At 46.4% G+C, this 16,789-nt stretch overlaps 1 protein-coding gene across 1 annotated transcript; it reads right to left on the reverse strand.

Annotated features, from left to right (window-relative positions):
* Window positions 1-12,492: 12,492 nt before the first annotated feature.
* On the reverse strand, window positions 12,493-15,993 carry LOC109309482 (C-X-C motif chemokine 11-like). The gene is made up of 4 exons (XM_019534259.1): window positions 15,630-15,993; window positions 14,806-14,932; window positions 14,615-14,684; window positions 12,493-13,224 (listed from the first exon to the last, which is right to left on the reverse strand). The coding sequence occupies exons 1-4, from the start codon at window positions 15,682-15,684 to the stop codon at window positions 13,183-13,185; spliced, it is 294 nt and encodes a 97-aa protein (XP_019389804.1). The 5' UTR covers window positions 15,685-15,993; the 3' UTR covers window positions 12,493-13,182.
* Window positions 15,994-16,789: the final 796 nt, after the last annotated feature.

A 16,789-nucleotide genomic window follows, 5' to 3' on the forward strand; every position in this document is an offset into this window, starting at 1 on the left:
GAAGTGGTGCTGGCTCCTACCTTGGGGGTCTTTAAGAGGAGGCTAGATGAACACCTTGCTGGGGTCGTTTGACCCCAGTACTCTTTCCTGCCATGGCAGGGGTCGATGATCTACTCAGGTCCCTTCTGACCCTAGAAACTATGAAACTATGAAAGCTGCTGAAAATCTTTTAAGTACTCAAAACATTTAAAATGATAGGCACTGGGTTCTTTTTCTGTGTGGTGCTCTGAGCCTCCAGATTGTACTTGTTTCATATTTTCGCACTTTCCTGTATAGCTATAACAGCCTGATTTTTTTTTTTTTTTCCTTGAAAGTTGATGTTGTGTGCAGGCACCAAGTGTGAGTCTTCTCCATTTATGGCTGGTGACATTTACTGGATAACGAATGCAGTTCTGTTGGTGATAACTTCAAACAGGGCATGTCTACACAGGCACTTAACTGCTCAGTACCATAGTTTACCGTGAAGTGCATACATATACTTACTACAAAGTAAACCTCCCTAATCATGAGTAATTTTGCTACCTGCAAGTGCAAGTAGTAAATTTACTTTCAATTAGTAATGACACAGTTACACTCCTTCTGGCCAGCTGCCCACTGGGGGCAGGAGATTGCTACCTGCCCCCTGGAGCTGCCTGTTGCCAGGGTGGGCTCCACCACATTAGCCCAGGTGGGGACTATGTCCCCCTGCCCCAGCAGCAGGGAGCTCCAAGCTTACCACCCCGAGATCGCAATCGGGGAGCAGGGGGCTAGGAAAAGGATCTCCTAGCACCAGCCCCATAATGGCAGAGCTGGTGCTGGGAGATAAGGGTCTCCTAGCACCATCCCCCCATGTGCAAACTTGGTGCTGAGAGATAAGGAGCTCCCTGCTGGCAGGGGCTGGGGAGCCACTATCTGCCAGTGGGGCAGCTAGCAGCAAGCTAGCTACTAGCTACCCCACTGGCAGATCAGACTAGGGGGCTGGGATCTGCATCTCCCCTGCAGCTCTTTCCAAGTCCCCTGCCTTTGATCAGGGAGCAAGGGCCAGGAGCTCCCTGATGCTGGGGCAGGGAAACATTGTCCCTGCCCCAGCAGCTGGCAGCTCCCAGGGCCCGGTGCAATGTCCTAGACCCACCCAGGAGACAGATGTCTCCTGGCCCAGTGCTCTCTGCCAGCCTCTTGGCTAGCACCTAGGGAGAGCTTAGAGCTTCCCCCCGGTGGCGGCAGGGTCCCACCATTGGCAACAAATCTGGCCCTGCTTCTCTGCACATGTAGACGCCTGCCTGGGACCATGTAGTCACCAGTAGTTTACTCACGAGTAAACTGATCCTGGATCAAATGCAGGTGTAGATGTGTCTACAGAGTATGAATGCTACTCATTCACTTGGGTAGTTGGATCCATGTGTAGTCTGGTTAAAGTTTACACTGAGTTAGAAAGGTTGTAGCATGTTTCCCCTTGCAATAATTAGGGAGATGTAGAAGTAAGCGCAAAAGAGCCACATGTTGACTATTCAAGCTGCTGTTGTTACCTTTAGACAAAGTGTTGCCATCAGTCCAACAACACTAGAAGCTGCTTAGTTTGCCTATATGCTAAATAAAAACATTTGTTGTTCAAACTACTGTTGCCTTTAACAATTTGATACAGGCAGATGCAGGTGAGGCTAAATTGTCCTCAGATATCACAGCTTTCAGAGCTGAAACTTGGGTCAGTGCCTTATGGCTAGGGACAGATATAACAACTGAACCATTCTAAAAATGCCCCTACCTGGGAATGGTTCACAGTTGTCCCAGGTTGGAGGTACTGGCACATACACTAGGGTTTTCAGTAAAAGTCACCTTCTAGGCATCTTAGTGCTTCAAAACCACCACCAGAGGGTGGTAAAATACTGAGCCCAGTGTGCCTCCCACTTGCAAGTGCCCAGAGTTTTCCTCTGGATTCCCTAAGCAGGGGAGGAAGACCTTGACTGGCTGAATGCCAAGAGGAAAGAGGAGACAAATACCCCACAATTGCAATTTTGTGCTACCCCTTCTCACTAACATGGAGTTCAATAAAGTCTACTGCGGCACTTTACTGAAATCTATGTGGCAATAACCTGACCAGGGGTACACCAAAGAAAGGGTGTAAGGTGGCACTGCCTGGACTCCAGCTTCTGCATTCCCAAAGGGCCTGGGCATTCTGCGAGCTTCCCAAGGACTCCACAGCTTTAAGAGTTTCCCTAGAGAGCTACTTAATTAAGTTCAATTAGCAGTGGTGTCCCAGGCTGATTTGGAGTAGGGGGTGAGGGTGGAGGGATGGATGGGTGTGTGGGTGCTTCCTAACTTATGCCTCTGCATTTCGGGGGGGATGGAGGCTCTCCAAGGACTCTCCTATGACTTTACAAAGACTTTCCCTTGAAAGCCTCTCAGTTAATTTCTGTTGCCTACTATGGGCCCTGTTCTGTTGCATTCCAGGCTAATTTGAGGTGGGGGATGGTAGATGGGTGACCAGGTTGTGTCAGGGAGGAGATGGGCATAAAGTTCCTCAAACCTCAATCATGTGCTTCATTTCAGGATTGCCACCCCCCTGACAGCTACTGGTTTGTGGCAAACCAGTTTGGTACAAGCAAGTCCACAGTGCCAGTGGTGTATTTGGTGAGCAAGAACATGCTGGACTCATCTTTCATTCATCTCACCAACCCATGGGAAGTTGTGGCTCAATTTAGCCATATGGGTTTCCCTGTGTTGATGGCATCGATGGTGTACCACCGTGCATCCTGCACACCAAGCCAGGGGCTACATCATCCGCAAGGACTTCTTCTCTAGACTATGAAGGGAGATTCACATATTATGGGGCCATTTTGGATCATTGTCCCGGCACAAATTGTTTAAACTTAGATGGGGTGATGCCTAAGCTGAGGCCCAAACTGAAACACCAGCGGTCTTTCCTGCCCGAGTGCAGGGGGGCTGTACCCAATGGTCTGTAAGGACACTTCCAGCCCCAGACAACTATGAAAATACGAAAATGTGAATGCCAGGTGGTCAGACACGCTGCTTGATGCCAGGGTATTCTGCAACTCTGGTCTCCTTGAGCTGTTGGAGAGAGATGTTCTGAGAGCCTCTCAGCCGGCATCCTCATGGATGCAGTGGGATCTGGGCAGGACTCCTTCCGCGTGAGTACTCTCCAGCATTAGTCGGACTTAGCAAACTGGGCAATAGCTTTTTGGGCTGGGAAGGCACAGTATGCTTTCCATGCAACTGTTGCAACTCCTGAAATGCTAACACCAGTGCTGTAAGCTTCTCCACCATGTTCAGAGCTACTTGTCTCTAGGGTCTGGCTGCCTTTAGGGCTCCAAGTGTATGCTGTGGCCTTGGTGGCAGTTTTCATCAGGTCTAGAGGCTGTAGGGCTTGCCCTGCAAAAGCAGTAGAAAAACAGGTTTTCATTGTGAGCCCCCAGGTTTTACACTGTAGCAGGGCACTGGGGTGCACCTGGTCCTTTAAGGGAGCAAGCAGCCAGAGAGGCTGCTGGCAGGTGGCAAAGGAAGGTAATTAAGGACTCCCCTGACCAGCAGCCATCTGCAGCCCTGAGCCTGAGCAGACTAGGCAGCTCAGCCCTGGGAGCCATGAAGTGAGGAGTTCCTAGTAGCAGAGCAGCCGGGCTCCTGAATGCTAGAAGAAAGCTACTTTGTAGGGCTGTGCGAAGCTTTGGTCCCTGATTTGATTTGGTGGAGGTTTGGCCCAATTTGGTGGCCAAATTTCTGAATCCAAATTGAATCAGAGACCCTTTAATCTCTCTGAATCAATTCAGAACCCTCTGAATCAATTTGGTCGGAAAGATTTGGAAATTCAGACATAGACACAGTTTTAAATGCTTTTTCTACATACCCTTAGGTAGCAGGCAATGCTGGGGCAGATGGAGCATCCCACAGAAGTGCAGGGGGACTCCCCGATGCACTCAGCAGAAGACCTGGAAGTGGACCAGAAGCACTTCTGCTCCACTTCCTGGTCTGCCAGGGAGCACCCAGCCCCCCCCGCACACACACACTCAGCAGCAGACCCAGAAGTGGAGCAGAAGTGCTTCTGGTCCACTTCCGGGTTCACCACCAAGCACTCAGGGCCCCCCCCTCACTCCTGTGGGACGCTCCATCTGCCCCACCATTGCAGCCATCACAAGCCATGCTGGTACCTTGAGGTATGAAGAAAAAATATTTAAAGCTGTGTCTATGGCCAAATCAATGATTCTCCAAATCAGCATTGAATCTTCGGAGTCGGTCTAACTGAATCAAGGACAGTGATCCCAATCAATGAAATTGAATCACTGTGCCTGATTCAAATCCAAATCAAATAGAGCCCACATTGCACACCCTTACTACTTTGTAATACAGGCAGGCGGCCCTGGTTTATGTAAGCCTAGAGAAGGCTTGAGTACCTGCCAGAAGGCATGCCCTCTCTATTAAGTTGTACTAGCACTTTAGTCTGAAGCCCTGAAAAGGCAAGCAAGGCTTGCTTAGAGAACCAGCAGCTCAGCAGGGACTGAGAGTGGGATCAGCCAAGCCCAGAGGCCTAGAAAGGGGTCATGTGAGAGATCAGAGGATCTGGCAGCCCAGAGAAATGCTGAGAGATATGAGGGACAAGAAAGGGGCCAAAGGAGAGACAAGAGAATTTGGCAGCCCAGAAGGGAGTCAAATGACAGGCTGAGGAGTCCAGCAGCCTAAGGAGGGGGTGAGTGAGAGACTAAGAGACTTGGAGACTTGATTGGGGCTGTGTGGGAGACCAAGTGGTCAGAGGGGCTGGACGAGGGTCGCATGAGTATAAGCATGTGACAAAGAGAACATCCCTGATGATGCTACCTGTGAAACTTGGGGCACAGTGTAGGGGAGGAACAGGACCATGCAAATAGCCCTTAAGGCTACAGGTGCCTTGCAGAGGCATGGTCAGGCTGAGAGGGCCTATTTGAGCCCAAGGGCATAGTTGAGGCTAGCATGGGGGCAGGGGAACCCCATTGGAAGTTTGGTAGAACAAGGGCTTACCCTAAAGCCAGTGGGCAACCTTCCTTATTAAACCTTTAACAAGATTGAATAGGGTCCCTTCTGACCCTACAAACTATGAAATTATGAAGAACAAGGTGTGGTGGACGAGCAAAATTGAGGGACAGCAATATTAGAGTCAGAGCCAAGCAGGAGCCACACAGCCACTAGGGGCATCGCAGCCACCCGTGGGACTTGGACCTGCTACATACAGACTCTCCTACATTAGATGTCTGTTCTGCAATCCCACTTGCATTCCCCCCTCTGGCTTCCAGGAGATGTAAATCACAATTCCCCTTGCTCCGTATTAAATACCTGTATGAGGGTCCCACACTCCACTAGCTCTTATCCTTTAACTTCACTGGGGCATAACCTGAGGACTTGGATGGGAGGATGCAGCTAGAGGTACAAACTCACAGGGCTGTAGCTGCCAAATTTCTAGGTGGGTGGGGGCCTGGCTGATATTCAAAGCATCCCAGAACCTGATGCCCCATCCGAGGAATGTGCCCCAGGATCCCCAAATTCTGCATGCTATGTTCCTGCCCAGCTAGGAGGTTTCTGAAGTGGCTTCAGACCAGGCTTGTGGGTCTCCCTGCTCCCACCCTCAAAAATAAAAGGTAAGAATGGTCCATTGACGAGTTTTCATTTAAGCACAGCACTGTGCTCTTAGGGGGGGAGGGATCAGGGGATGGGAGCTGCTCCCAGGTTTCACTCTGGGTGCAGGCAGAAGTGACAATTTTTGCCTGATCTGACCACAGAAAGCAGTTTATAGCTGTGACCAAAGACAAGTGCATGGCTGCAGACAGTTTAAAAAATGGCCAATTGGGTGAAAAGCTGACCCCTTATTGCATGAGGTATCAGATAAAGATGTTACAAAATGTAGCATCTTCTGTAAGGTGTGGCTGCTGAGTTCCCAACCCGCTGCTGTTTTCAGAATGGGAGTGGGGAAAGGAAGCAGAAGGAGTTCAGTCTCAGGGGTTTTCCACCCACATGGAGGGTGGGGGGCGTGTACTGCAGTCCCCATCCCCACCCCCCGGTGGGGGGGGCTCCAATTTACACATCTTTCAGCACCCGCTGGGGAGCCCCAAGAATGAGCTCCTTCCGCTGCCTTTCCCTGCTCCTAGTCTGAAAACAGTGAGCACTGGCAGAGAGCTTGGCCATTTCTGTGGAAACCGGGCTGCAGGGTCCCAGCCCCAGTTAGATTCCCCTGTCCCCTGAATGAACAGTGAACTTGTGTTTGGTCTGGGGTAATATTGTAACTCAGAGCACTTTGGAGAAATCATTCTAGGTTACAGTTGGGAGCTGCACTTCTGTCTGCACACTCTGATGGTGCACAGACCCTGACAGTGGGGGAAGGGCTAGCAGCAGGTGGGGGTAGGATCTGGTTTTACAGCCTGCAGTGGAAAATGAGTCTTTATGAGAGATCCCAGTCACTGAGCTAATAATGCGGGGGGGGGGTGCTGTCAGCATGGATGAGCTTTGAGGAGGGTGGGCCTTTAACACAAGTCACCACCTCAGAAAACTGTCAAAGTACTCCATAGGCAATGGCAGGCAAGGTTTTTTGGGTACATGTGATATCCTTTATTAGACCAACTTAATCTTTAGGAAGATTGTTCTTTGCAAGCTTTCGGGCACAAGCACCCTCCTTCAGGCATAGGGAGAGTCTGCTGGTGATTTGTGTACTTTCCTGGGTAGAATAGGAATCTCTGGATTAGTGTCCTTGTTGAGTAAAAGCCCTTTTGAGATTTGCAAGGTGACGATTGCAGGTCCTTCAGAGAAATGGATTGCGCTTTTGAAAGGTCCACTGGCGTATCACATGAAGAATTGCTGCAGTACAAAAAGAAAATCCCTACGAATTGCACACTGTTAGTCATGATATACCATCCTTCTCTGGAACCTATATGGAAAATCCTCAAACAACTGCAACCCATACTAGAAAACCCAGTTCTTAAAGAGATCTTCCCAGAACCACCCATCCTAGCCTTTAAGCAAGCACCGAATCTTGCCAATCTCATCACCCAGAAGCAAACTTCCTATAGCCCAAAACACATTGAATGGACTCAGACCATGCTAGGACGAGAAATGTAAAACCTGCCAAAACATTTCCAACACTCCCTCAATAACTACACCCCGCAACAGAACCTTCACCATTCCTGGATCTTACACCTGCACCTTCAGAAATATAATATATCTCATCCAGTGCACTGAATGCCCTGATGGAAAATATGTAGGCAAAACCAAACAACTGCATACCAGAATGAACACCGAAAATCTGTCAAAGACAAAAATATCCAATTACCTGTGGCTGCACGCTTCTCACAAGATAAGCTCTCTGTCTACAATCTCTCAGTTCTAATCCTCAAAGGGAATTTAAAAAATACCTTTTGTAGATGAGCCTATGAACTTCATTTCATACATCTACTGGATGCAAGAAATCATGGACTAAATATAGACATTGGACTTACGGCACATTATCAGATAGCAGGCAGGTTATAAGCCCAGGTCACCTCTCTACATTTTACCAGCTACATTCTATTATGGGTCTACATTCCCCACCCCTCTCCCCCGGCTACCTACCTGTCTCACACCTATCGTCTCCCATCACCTCTGATCTTCACTGCAACATGCTTGCATTTTCACAGGCCTGGATTTTGCATATTGGCTTCTATTCCACTCAGGAGCGCGCACACACACCGGCAGACTCTCCCTATGCCTGAAGAAGGGTGTTTGTGCCCAAAAGCTTGCAGAGAACAATTTTTCCAATTACTTAGTTGGACTAATAAAAGATATTAGATTTACCCAAAGAACGTTGCATGCCTATGTCCTTAGATGATATGGTTACAACCAACTCCCTATGAGGCAATGAGTATTTAGAAGGGTTGTAAATTCAATGCTGGGGCAATGAAGTGGGCTGTTTAACTGTGTTCCCCACCCTCCTCCCACTCTAGCACTGCACCACAGCCTACCCTGGTTTGAATATCCCTCCCCTCCACCCCCCCCATTTCTCCCCAGAAAAACTGATACCAGCAAAGGAGAAACTGAGGCACAGCCCATGGATTATGTGAGGAGTGTAGAAAGGCAGAGACATGAATCTCTATGCAATTGAATGTGAATGCAAAGCAAATTAAAGGGGAAAAAAAACATTCTGCACACAACACTGCCTCTTTCATAAAAGCTTTCTCCTCCCATGCCCAGATGACTCACTCCTGTGCTTCTTATCTGAGCGTCTCTCCCCTTGCCAGCCCAGTGTACCCCTTGGCAGCCACAGGTTGCCAACCCCTGGACTAAAATACTTCAGGGGTCAGTATCAGGAAGGGTTTTCAAGACATGAATATTTGGCCCTGATATTCTAAAATAGAAATTATCTGGTGCTTGGATTTGGAAGGGAGGGGAGTGGGGGTGAGTGTGCAGCAGATATGTTGGATACCAGGGGCAGGCGCTGCAAAACCCACAGGGTTCCTAGTGCTCCCACCACCAGGGCAGGAAGAGAAACTGCGGACCTTTTGAATCCCTGAAGCAGGTAAGGGCCCTTCTTCCCCCACCCTCCCTATACCGTTCCCTCTGATGCTCAGTAACACCTCCCCATCCTTTCCACTTCCTTCTTCTCTCCCACTCCAACAGGGTTTTCTTATGGCACAAACCCTGCTATATCTCTTGGTGCAGGAAGTAGGGGACACACCTGCTACTGGTACTGTCCCTGGCCAAGCCCAGCACTTGTGTAGCTGCACTCTGAAGCTCTTCACTGGGGTGGGACAGAAGCATCCCTGAGGTTTTACTCACTCACCTGGGTCAACCAGAGGTTGAAAATACCCTAGAATTACAGAATGTGATATTAGCAATAAACACCTGAGGCTCTACAGCCTCCCCGCAGTGGAGTTAACTCCTCTTGTACAAAGTGGATGTAAAACACCACTAAATAATTATGATAGTGCTATACTTTACATTCAACTGGCAGAGGTTTAACTATATATCGATGGTGCAAGGCAAAAGAGAACCAGCTCCACTGTCTTTTTTCAAAGCTACTGAGTGAATGAATCTCATTGACTCTAACTTCTGAAAATCAAGCACAGGGATAATCATCCACGCATACCTGTGTTTATCAGCCTATTCACATGAGTAATTTGACTGCAGCTGAGAAGTCTATTAGCATGTTCAAAATTAAGGATAGTGTAACGGGATCAGAGTTTAGACTCATGCTTGGATTGAGTGAAGAGTGCTACAGTGGGCTGCACTGAACTCCTTTTCTGACTACTGCTATTTGGGGCTTGAGATTTGAATAAAGGGCACAGTGCTATATGGCAGAGGGATTTTCCTTTCCAATATTTGTTACTGGGCATTGACTAATGTTCCTGCCTGTGTCTGGGATTAACCTTGATACCAAGATATTAATATCTGGTTATTTGAGACTGGAGATGCAGAAAGCCCATGATTTACAAGAAACGGAGATCTGTATCTGTAGAATAATATAACCACTCTCAGGGGGTTTTGCTAACCATAGCTGTTCTAAAGCAGATCCCAAAGCAGTCTAATTGTGCAATGCTGGGAATGCCAACTGACACAATTTCCAGGAAACTACAACCAGCTTACTAACATTTAAATACAACCTACATCGACATTCCACCAGGGGTCAGCAATGTCTTGTGGCAGAGTGCCAAAAACACCCGCAACATCGACCCGTAAGATATTAGCGTGCCAGGGGGAGATGGTGAAGGAACACTGCAGGGCCCAATCCCTTTTGTGGCAATGCAGCCCTGGCTCCTTCCCCACCAAGGTGCACGTGCCAAGCAAAATGCCTTTGTGTGCCACGCTCTGGCACCTGTGCCAGGGGATGCCTACTAGGTCTGCGAGAAGCTTCAGCCCCTGATTCGATTCAGTGGAGATTCGGCCTGATTCAGTAGCCGAATGTCTGAATCTGAAATGAATCAGACCTTTGAATCTCTCTGAATCAAATCAGAACCCTCCAAATCGATTCAGAGAGATTTGGAAAGATTTGGAGATTTGGACATAGACACAGCTTTAAATGTTTTTTCTTCATACCTCTAGGTACCAGGCGTCTCGTGAATGCTGAGATGCTGGGGCAGATGGAGCATCCCACAGGAGTGTGGGGGGCTCCCCAGTGCACTCAGCAGCAGACCTGGAAGTGAACAAGAAGCACTACCGGTCCACTACCAGGTCTGCTGGGGAGCGTGCCAGGGGACCCCCTTGTGCCCTCCAGCTCGGCAACTGGTGCCTCCTGAGTCTGGGGGGACACACAGGGTCCCCCCGCAGCTGATTACTGAGCTGGGGGGGCCCCCCAGCACACTCCCTGGCAGAGCCAGAAGTGGACTAGAAGTACTTCCTGTCCACTTCTGGGTTCCCTGCTGAGCACATGGGGCAGGGGGTGGGGAGGCCCTGCGCTCCTGTGGGACACTCCATCCGCCACACCATCGCAGTGTTTCCGAGCCGTGCTGGTACCTTGAGGTATGTAGAAAAAACATTTAAAGCTGTGTGTATGGCTGAATTGCTGATTTTCCAAATCAGCATTAAATCTTCAGATTCGGATTCAGCCAAATCGAATCAGGGACAGTGATCTGAATCAACGAATCAAATCACTGTCCCTGATTCAGGCTGAATCCAAATCAAATAAGGCCCACTTCGCACACCCCTAATGCTTACCCCCATTGGTGATGTGTAGGGAGTGCACATGGGTGCATGTGCATCCCCTTGAGTGTAGCATGCTGCATGAAAATGCACCACTGAGACTGTCAGCAGTGCCTGTGGGTGGTTGCCACTTACCGCCCCCCCGTCGCTGACACTGCCTACAGTGTCTGTGGGTGGTCAGCGATTGCCAGCGGCATTTGTCGGTGGTCACTGACCCATGATTGGCACTCGCCACCCCCCTCCCCTGCTGCCGACAGTGCCGGTGGCATCTGTGGGAGCTCTCCGCTTCCTGCCACCGTGCTCCCGCCACTGTCAGCACCACTGTGCCCCCCCAGCCACCAGGGGCACACTTCTTTCAGGCCTACTCCTGTTCCAGACAATTAAATGCCTCTAAGTGAAGGCCATAGATACCATCTCTGTAGTAACCAATTCTTTAATAAATTGCAAGAAGTCTAATAATATTGTGGTTGATAAACTAACGTGGTACATGGAGAAGGAAAAAGCTAACTGGTCAGATTCTGTTCCATCTATTAGGGACATAAGCAGACTTAGTCACCTATTCACATCTTCTCTCATAGACTTCATTTCCCCCTTTACACATCATTAATGTGGCAGAGCCACACAACTGTTTTATCATTGTTGCTTGCCAGGTCCTCATCGTGGGTGTGCTACACATAGTTAGCAGTCTGTGGTGCATCACCACATTCACATATCGAACTGTCTTTTAAGCCAGTCTTATAGTATGTGGCATTAAAGCGTCCAGCTCCAGAGTGAATCCTGTTTAGTTTAATGCATAAGTTGCGGGGGATTGTCCCATATATAAGTTCGTAAGTACAAATAAAAACCTCAAATTGTTCTTGTCCTTACAAAATCTCACAGGAGAATCAACCAAGAAAAGGACTCAAAGGATTAAACACATAATATTAAAATAAAGACTGCACTGAAAAGATTTGATTTCTTATTTTTACTGAAGTGTTTTGTGCATACAAAAAACGTCCATATTTTCAGGGGGCCTAGTTATTGGTCACCCCCACATATAAGCTGAGTGAATTGTTATCATTCTTTTAGATGAAAAAAGGTCAGCTTACAATTGGAACAATATGGCAAGCCCTTCTGACATAGCAATAGCCCCTACGTGGGTTTAACATGTTGACATGCTGAGTGACGGGAAAAGGAGTACACTCACAGCCACAGCCATGCTCAGGAAAGTGGGATGAGGGGAAAGGGAGGGGAAGCACACCACCCCTAGTAGCTCGGAGAAAAGGGACACAGAGCCCCTGGCTTGTTGGGCTCTGGCACTCACATAGGAAATAGAGGTTACACCGAGCCCCTGACAAAGGAGAGGGTCTGGGGCATTGCAGAGAATCCCTGAAATACAAGGGGAGAAGACAGAACAAGAGTGAGTGTGGTGGGTATGCTAGAGAGAGACAAAGAGCAGTTGGTATGAGCAACTACTTAAGCCTCTGGGTGCACCATAGAATATGAACTCCTTGGACAAAAAAAATTCACAGTCTGAGGGACAAATCCCCTTTTGGCTCCCAGTCATGATTTTTTAAACTTGGGGTTGATGGAACTACTGACACAAGAAATGCAACCCCTCAGAGTGAGAGCAACAGCTGCAGTATGCTGCCATAGCTGACCTGCTGGGATGGCAGGCAACACTAGCTTCCTAAACTCATTCATCATTCACACTTATAGGACCATTCCCTCAGCCAGTGCCAACTGGCAAGGTGGCAGGGATGTCACTGGTAGCATGCTGATTGACACTACTGAAGGACAGGCCCCAAATGTGTTTAGTAACGTTTTTTACTGTGTTTTTGGGAGAGAGGTTTGTATGCATTTTTACCCAGAAGACAAGAAAGAAGACCTGGATTCCAACAAAACTATTTATAAAATGTGTATACAGTCAAGAAATTATTTTGACGTATACTTTGCAAACGTAAACAAAATTCACAAAATGTATCTTTATTTCTTAGGAAAAATGCCACTTGAATTCAGTATAAAAATACTACTTCAGCTATATTGTAGTTTGTGTCCCAGCATCACAATTCTTATACAAGCTGATAGTCTAGATAGTGACAGTCCCTATTAAGTCATGCCACACAAAGTATTATGTGGCTTTCGTTAGTTTGCATCAGAGCCTATCATATCAGAGTCGGACAAATTTTAATGGTGTTTCATAAAATATGAATGATTTACCCGTCTGTTTTCTACAGCATTATCCTGGTAAATATTTTTGAAGACAAGGGAGGACATATAATTTTTCATGCCTAAGTCACGGCCAAGTTCTAAGTCCCCAGTAATTAGAAGCTTTAAAATCTTTTGTTATTTTTACTGTTATTGGATAGCCAACATGCAAAATGAAGATAGGTTCTTAAGCTGTGTCACAATTCCTTATCTTCTCTGGGGTTTGTCACACACTTCCTCGTGGGTGCATCACAGCTGCAAACAAACTGAAACACAGCAGTGCAGGGCACAGTTGGAGAGACTTGTCAAGAGCTCACCCCACCTGAGGGCAGGTAAATGCCATCAGCAGCAATGCCCAGGAGTAGTTTTGTATACTCATTTTCTTTGAGCTTTGATGTTTGATTTTTTCATGAATTTCTGGAAGGAAAAAAAAATACCACTGTTAGTTTGTTTTAGCTTTCTACAGGTACTGTTTCTTTGGACTGTGTTCCATTGCATCTCCAGTATTTCAAAAGCATTATAAAGTTGGGAAAGCATCTATATATAGACAGATGATTTATCAGATGCATCGTATGAAAAGCACGTGTGCCTCAGGTCAGATAGGCCAGACTAAAACTTTTACTGCATAGTATCTTACTCTAGGAATAGTCCACTGAAATAGGCTGAACCGCACGTAGAAGAGAGTAAATGCTCACTGTCACTAGAGGCTCCATGTGTGGCGGCTCACAGTGAATTGGTAACAGCAGTGAGAAGAGATTATAGGAGTTTTGACTGTCAAGACCATGCTGTAACCAACGCATGAAACCTTTTGGTCAATGTGATACAATTGAGGTATACCACAACCCCACAGTTGAAGCAGATAGTATCAAATCATGAGTACAAATATACTTATGTGGGCCATGTTTATGATTTGATTTTTCCTCTCTCATTTACGAAACCTCAGGCCAGTTCAGGACTGAACACCATGTCTTCTCATCACCTGCCACCAATCAAGGCCATTAACATGATGTTTCCAAAAATCTGGCTTTTCTATTTATTAAAAATTTTCATTCAGCCAGACCTGCTACAGAAAGGTTAAAACTCAGTGTCAGGTTTAATTCCTCTTGCAGTATATAGTATTCTCCCCTGCACTGGAGTTTATTTTAACAAAAGAAATTAATGCATATTAATCTGAGCTGTGTTTTATCTTTGTTCTCTATCAGAGCTGAATCTCTACTAACTGGTAGAAGATTAAAATTTAGAATCTGATCCAGCTGCGAGTAATATCAATGTTCATACTTGAATAGCAAGAAAATCCAATTACATCTAACTTAAATCAAATGCATGCACATTATAATGATTTAAAATTAGGAGCAAATAAAATCTCAAGCTGGTTAGAGCTGAACTTCAGGCAGAGAAATTTGATTACTTGGAGTCTAACATTTGACTTGGACTCAGTTCACAGCTTGAAAACTATGGTTCAGTTATTTAAAGAAAAGGACGCGAAACCAATGTTTCACGGACTTCCATGAGCTTCACTGAAATGGCATCTTCTCAGTCCATAGCATCTTGCAATCCCAACATCAACATTGTCAATCCCAGGGTTTTGAGAGCTATGAAAGACAGGTACTAAGAGTACAGCAGAGACTAGCAACAGCGTGGACAATTCTGTATCCTAGAAATATCCAACACTGGAATTATACAAAGTGCAAGGATCTGAGGAAAAAAGTAGGATGCCCTAATGCCACTTTTACAGCCTCCTAAGAGCTGCATCAAAAGCTCAGCAAAGCAGTATAGCAAAGGCACAAGAAGCACTCTGGTGAACTACCTGTATCAGCTGCCATGCTTGTGGAGACTTGTTGTTTAGACACATCTGCCCTTTCCCCTTCAATGTGACTCTGTCAGAAAAAAAAATGAATAAATATCTCAGTGCTGGCAGAAATGTGACATTTCTGGACAAACATGAAATCTAGCCCATTATGAAATGTGCACTACAAACAGCATTAACTGGTCACTCACATCACTTCAATTTGATCGCAGCTGTTGCTTGGACCATATATTTCAACCTTTGCAACGCGTTTCAGGTGCACAGCAGGTATCCCTGGTCTTATGCAAAGACAGCGTCCTCTTCTGGAGGTCATTGATCCTAATATGGTTAGAAATGCAGTTGAGCATGAGACACTTAATAATAAACTCATCAGTCCCAGAGTTTCCTTCATTTACATGTCAGAAGAGAAGGAGAGGTGGAAAGCTGTATTTTTATAGCTGAGAGCAGAAAATCACTTGTCAAATACCATTTTTTTCAGCAGAATTAAAATATTGTTTAAACAACCAAATGAACATTTAAACAACTGAATAACTTCTCTAATGTTCTAATGAGTATTAACATACAAGAGAAGATTATCTACTGCTGTAGTGAAGATCATCTCATCATAGTCTGAGTATGAAACTATACTTCATTGCTGGAAAAACGAATTATCCGTAGGCAAAAGTCACTTAAACTAAGATGACATAAAAATAGAGGTCTTTTCCTGCTTTATCTTCCTTTGCATTATCAATAGCATAAGCCCTCAGCTGCCTCTGGTTTGCTGCTTCAGGTACTTCCAGATGTTGTGTCAGTGCAGCAGCTAAAAGAACTAATCTCTGAGACTAATAAAAGATACCAGATTCACCCAAAGAACCTTGTCTGCCTAATCTCTGAGACAGCACTTTTAGGGCATCAAATATCATTTAACATGGGTTCCTTGGCATTTGTTGGACCTGAAAAATTGAGGGTTTTAAGACAAATTCCTAGATCAGAGTGTGAGGAACAATGAAAAAGAATGCAAGAAGAAGATAAATACCTTGCACCACAGCCATCAGCAGAAGCAGGAATGAAAGAAGAATCAAAGGCTTCATATTTGGCTCTGCTGCTGAGAGATGTCTTCTCTTCTCCTCACTGCTCCTTTCCAAGTGTGGCAGAAAAAGGAACCTTTGAACCCATATTTGTAGGGCTCTTCGGGATTTCTGAGCGAAGTCTTTGGGAATTTCCTCTTGACATCATCTGTTCTCTGTTCCATTCATTTAGTAAACAAAGATGTGCTAGTTTCATTTTTGATTTAGACGAAAACTATGTCCTTCCCCTCAGTTCAGGGAGCTGGTTATTTTTTGCTGAATGCATTATTTAGTTTTACATCAGTAGGCATCTGTTCCATGCTCTGGAATTAGACAGTCAAACTTCTCTATTTTAAAAAAAAATCTCTTTTTAAGAAAGGAGAAGTATATATTTGTAAATATTCTATTAAAATTTAAAAAATAAGGCTCCAGTTATAGGCAGATTGAGAATTACTCTTCAGCATTAAAGACTGAGGATATGCTTATATGGTCTCCAACTTATGCCTGCTCTTTATGCACCCAAATTAGGAATCGTAGGGCATTTGTACATGACACAGGGGTTTAATTCTCCCTAAATTGAAGAGGTAGTTTTTTAAAAACACTGGTTCAATTTAGGGCGAAGTAAATCCCTGTGTTATATACACCTATGTTGGAGCCCAATCCTTACCTGCTTCTTCTGCAGGGTGGGGGAGAGTGAGCTGCTGGTGGGCAGAGCAGTCCCTGAGCTGGGGGGGGAGGTGCTGGTGCTTCCCTCCATAACAATGCCCGCAGGCACCCGGCTGGGGCAGTCCTGGGGGAAACTGCAGCTGTGGGAGGAAGAAATGGGCCTCTGCACAGCTCAGGCAGGCAGGCAGGCTCTGGGGGGAAAAAAAATAAAGATCAAGCTCACCACTTTTTTTTTTCTCCTTCTGTGGAGCCTGCCTTCCCAGGATGCTGCCAGGCTGCCTGCACGGTCTGCCTGCACAGCCCCTGAGCCACACAAAGCCCAGTGCTTCCCTCCACGGCTGTAGGGTAGGAAACTAAAAACTCCTCAGAGGTGTTTTACTTTTCAGTGCCCCAAAGTCATTTGAGGTGCATTACACCACTGAATGTGCCACAACAGCTGGAATTAACATACAATACACTGACA

The sequence above is a fragment of the Crocodylus porosus genome, unplaced genomic scaffold (genome assembly GCF_001723895.1).
Source record: "Crocodylus porosus isolate Cpor-Errol unplaced genomic scaffold, CroPor_comp1, whole genome shotgun sequence".
NCBI lineage: Eukaryota > Metazoa > Chordata > Crocodylia > Crocodylidae > Crocodylus > Crocodylus porosus.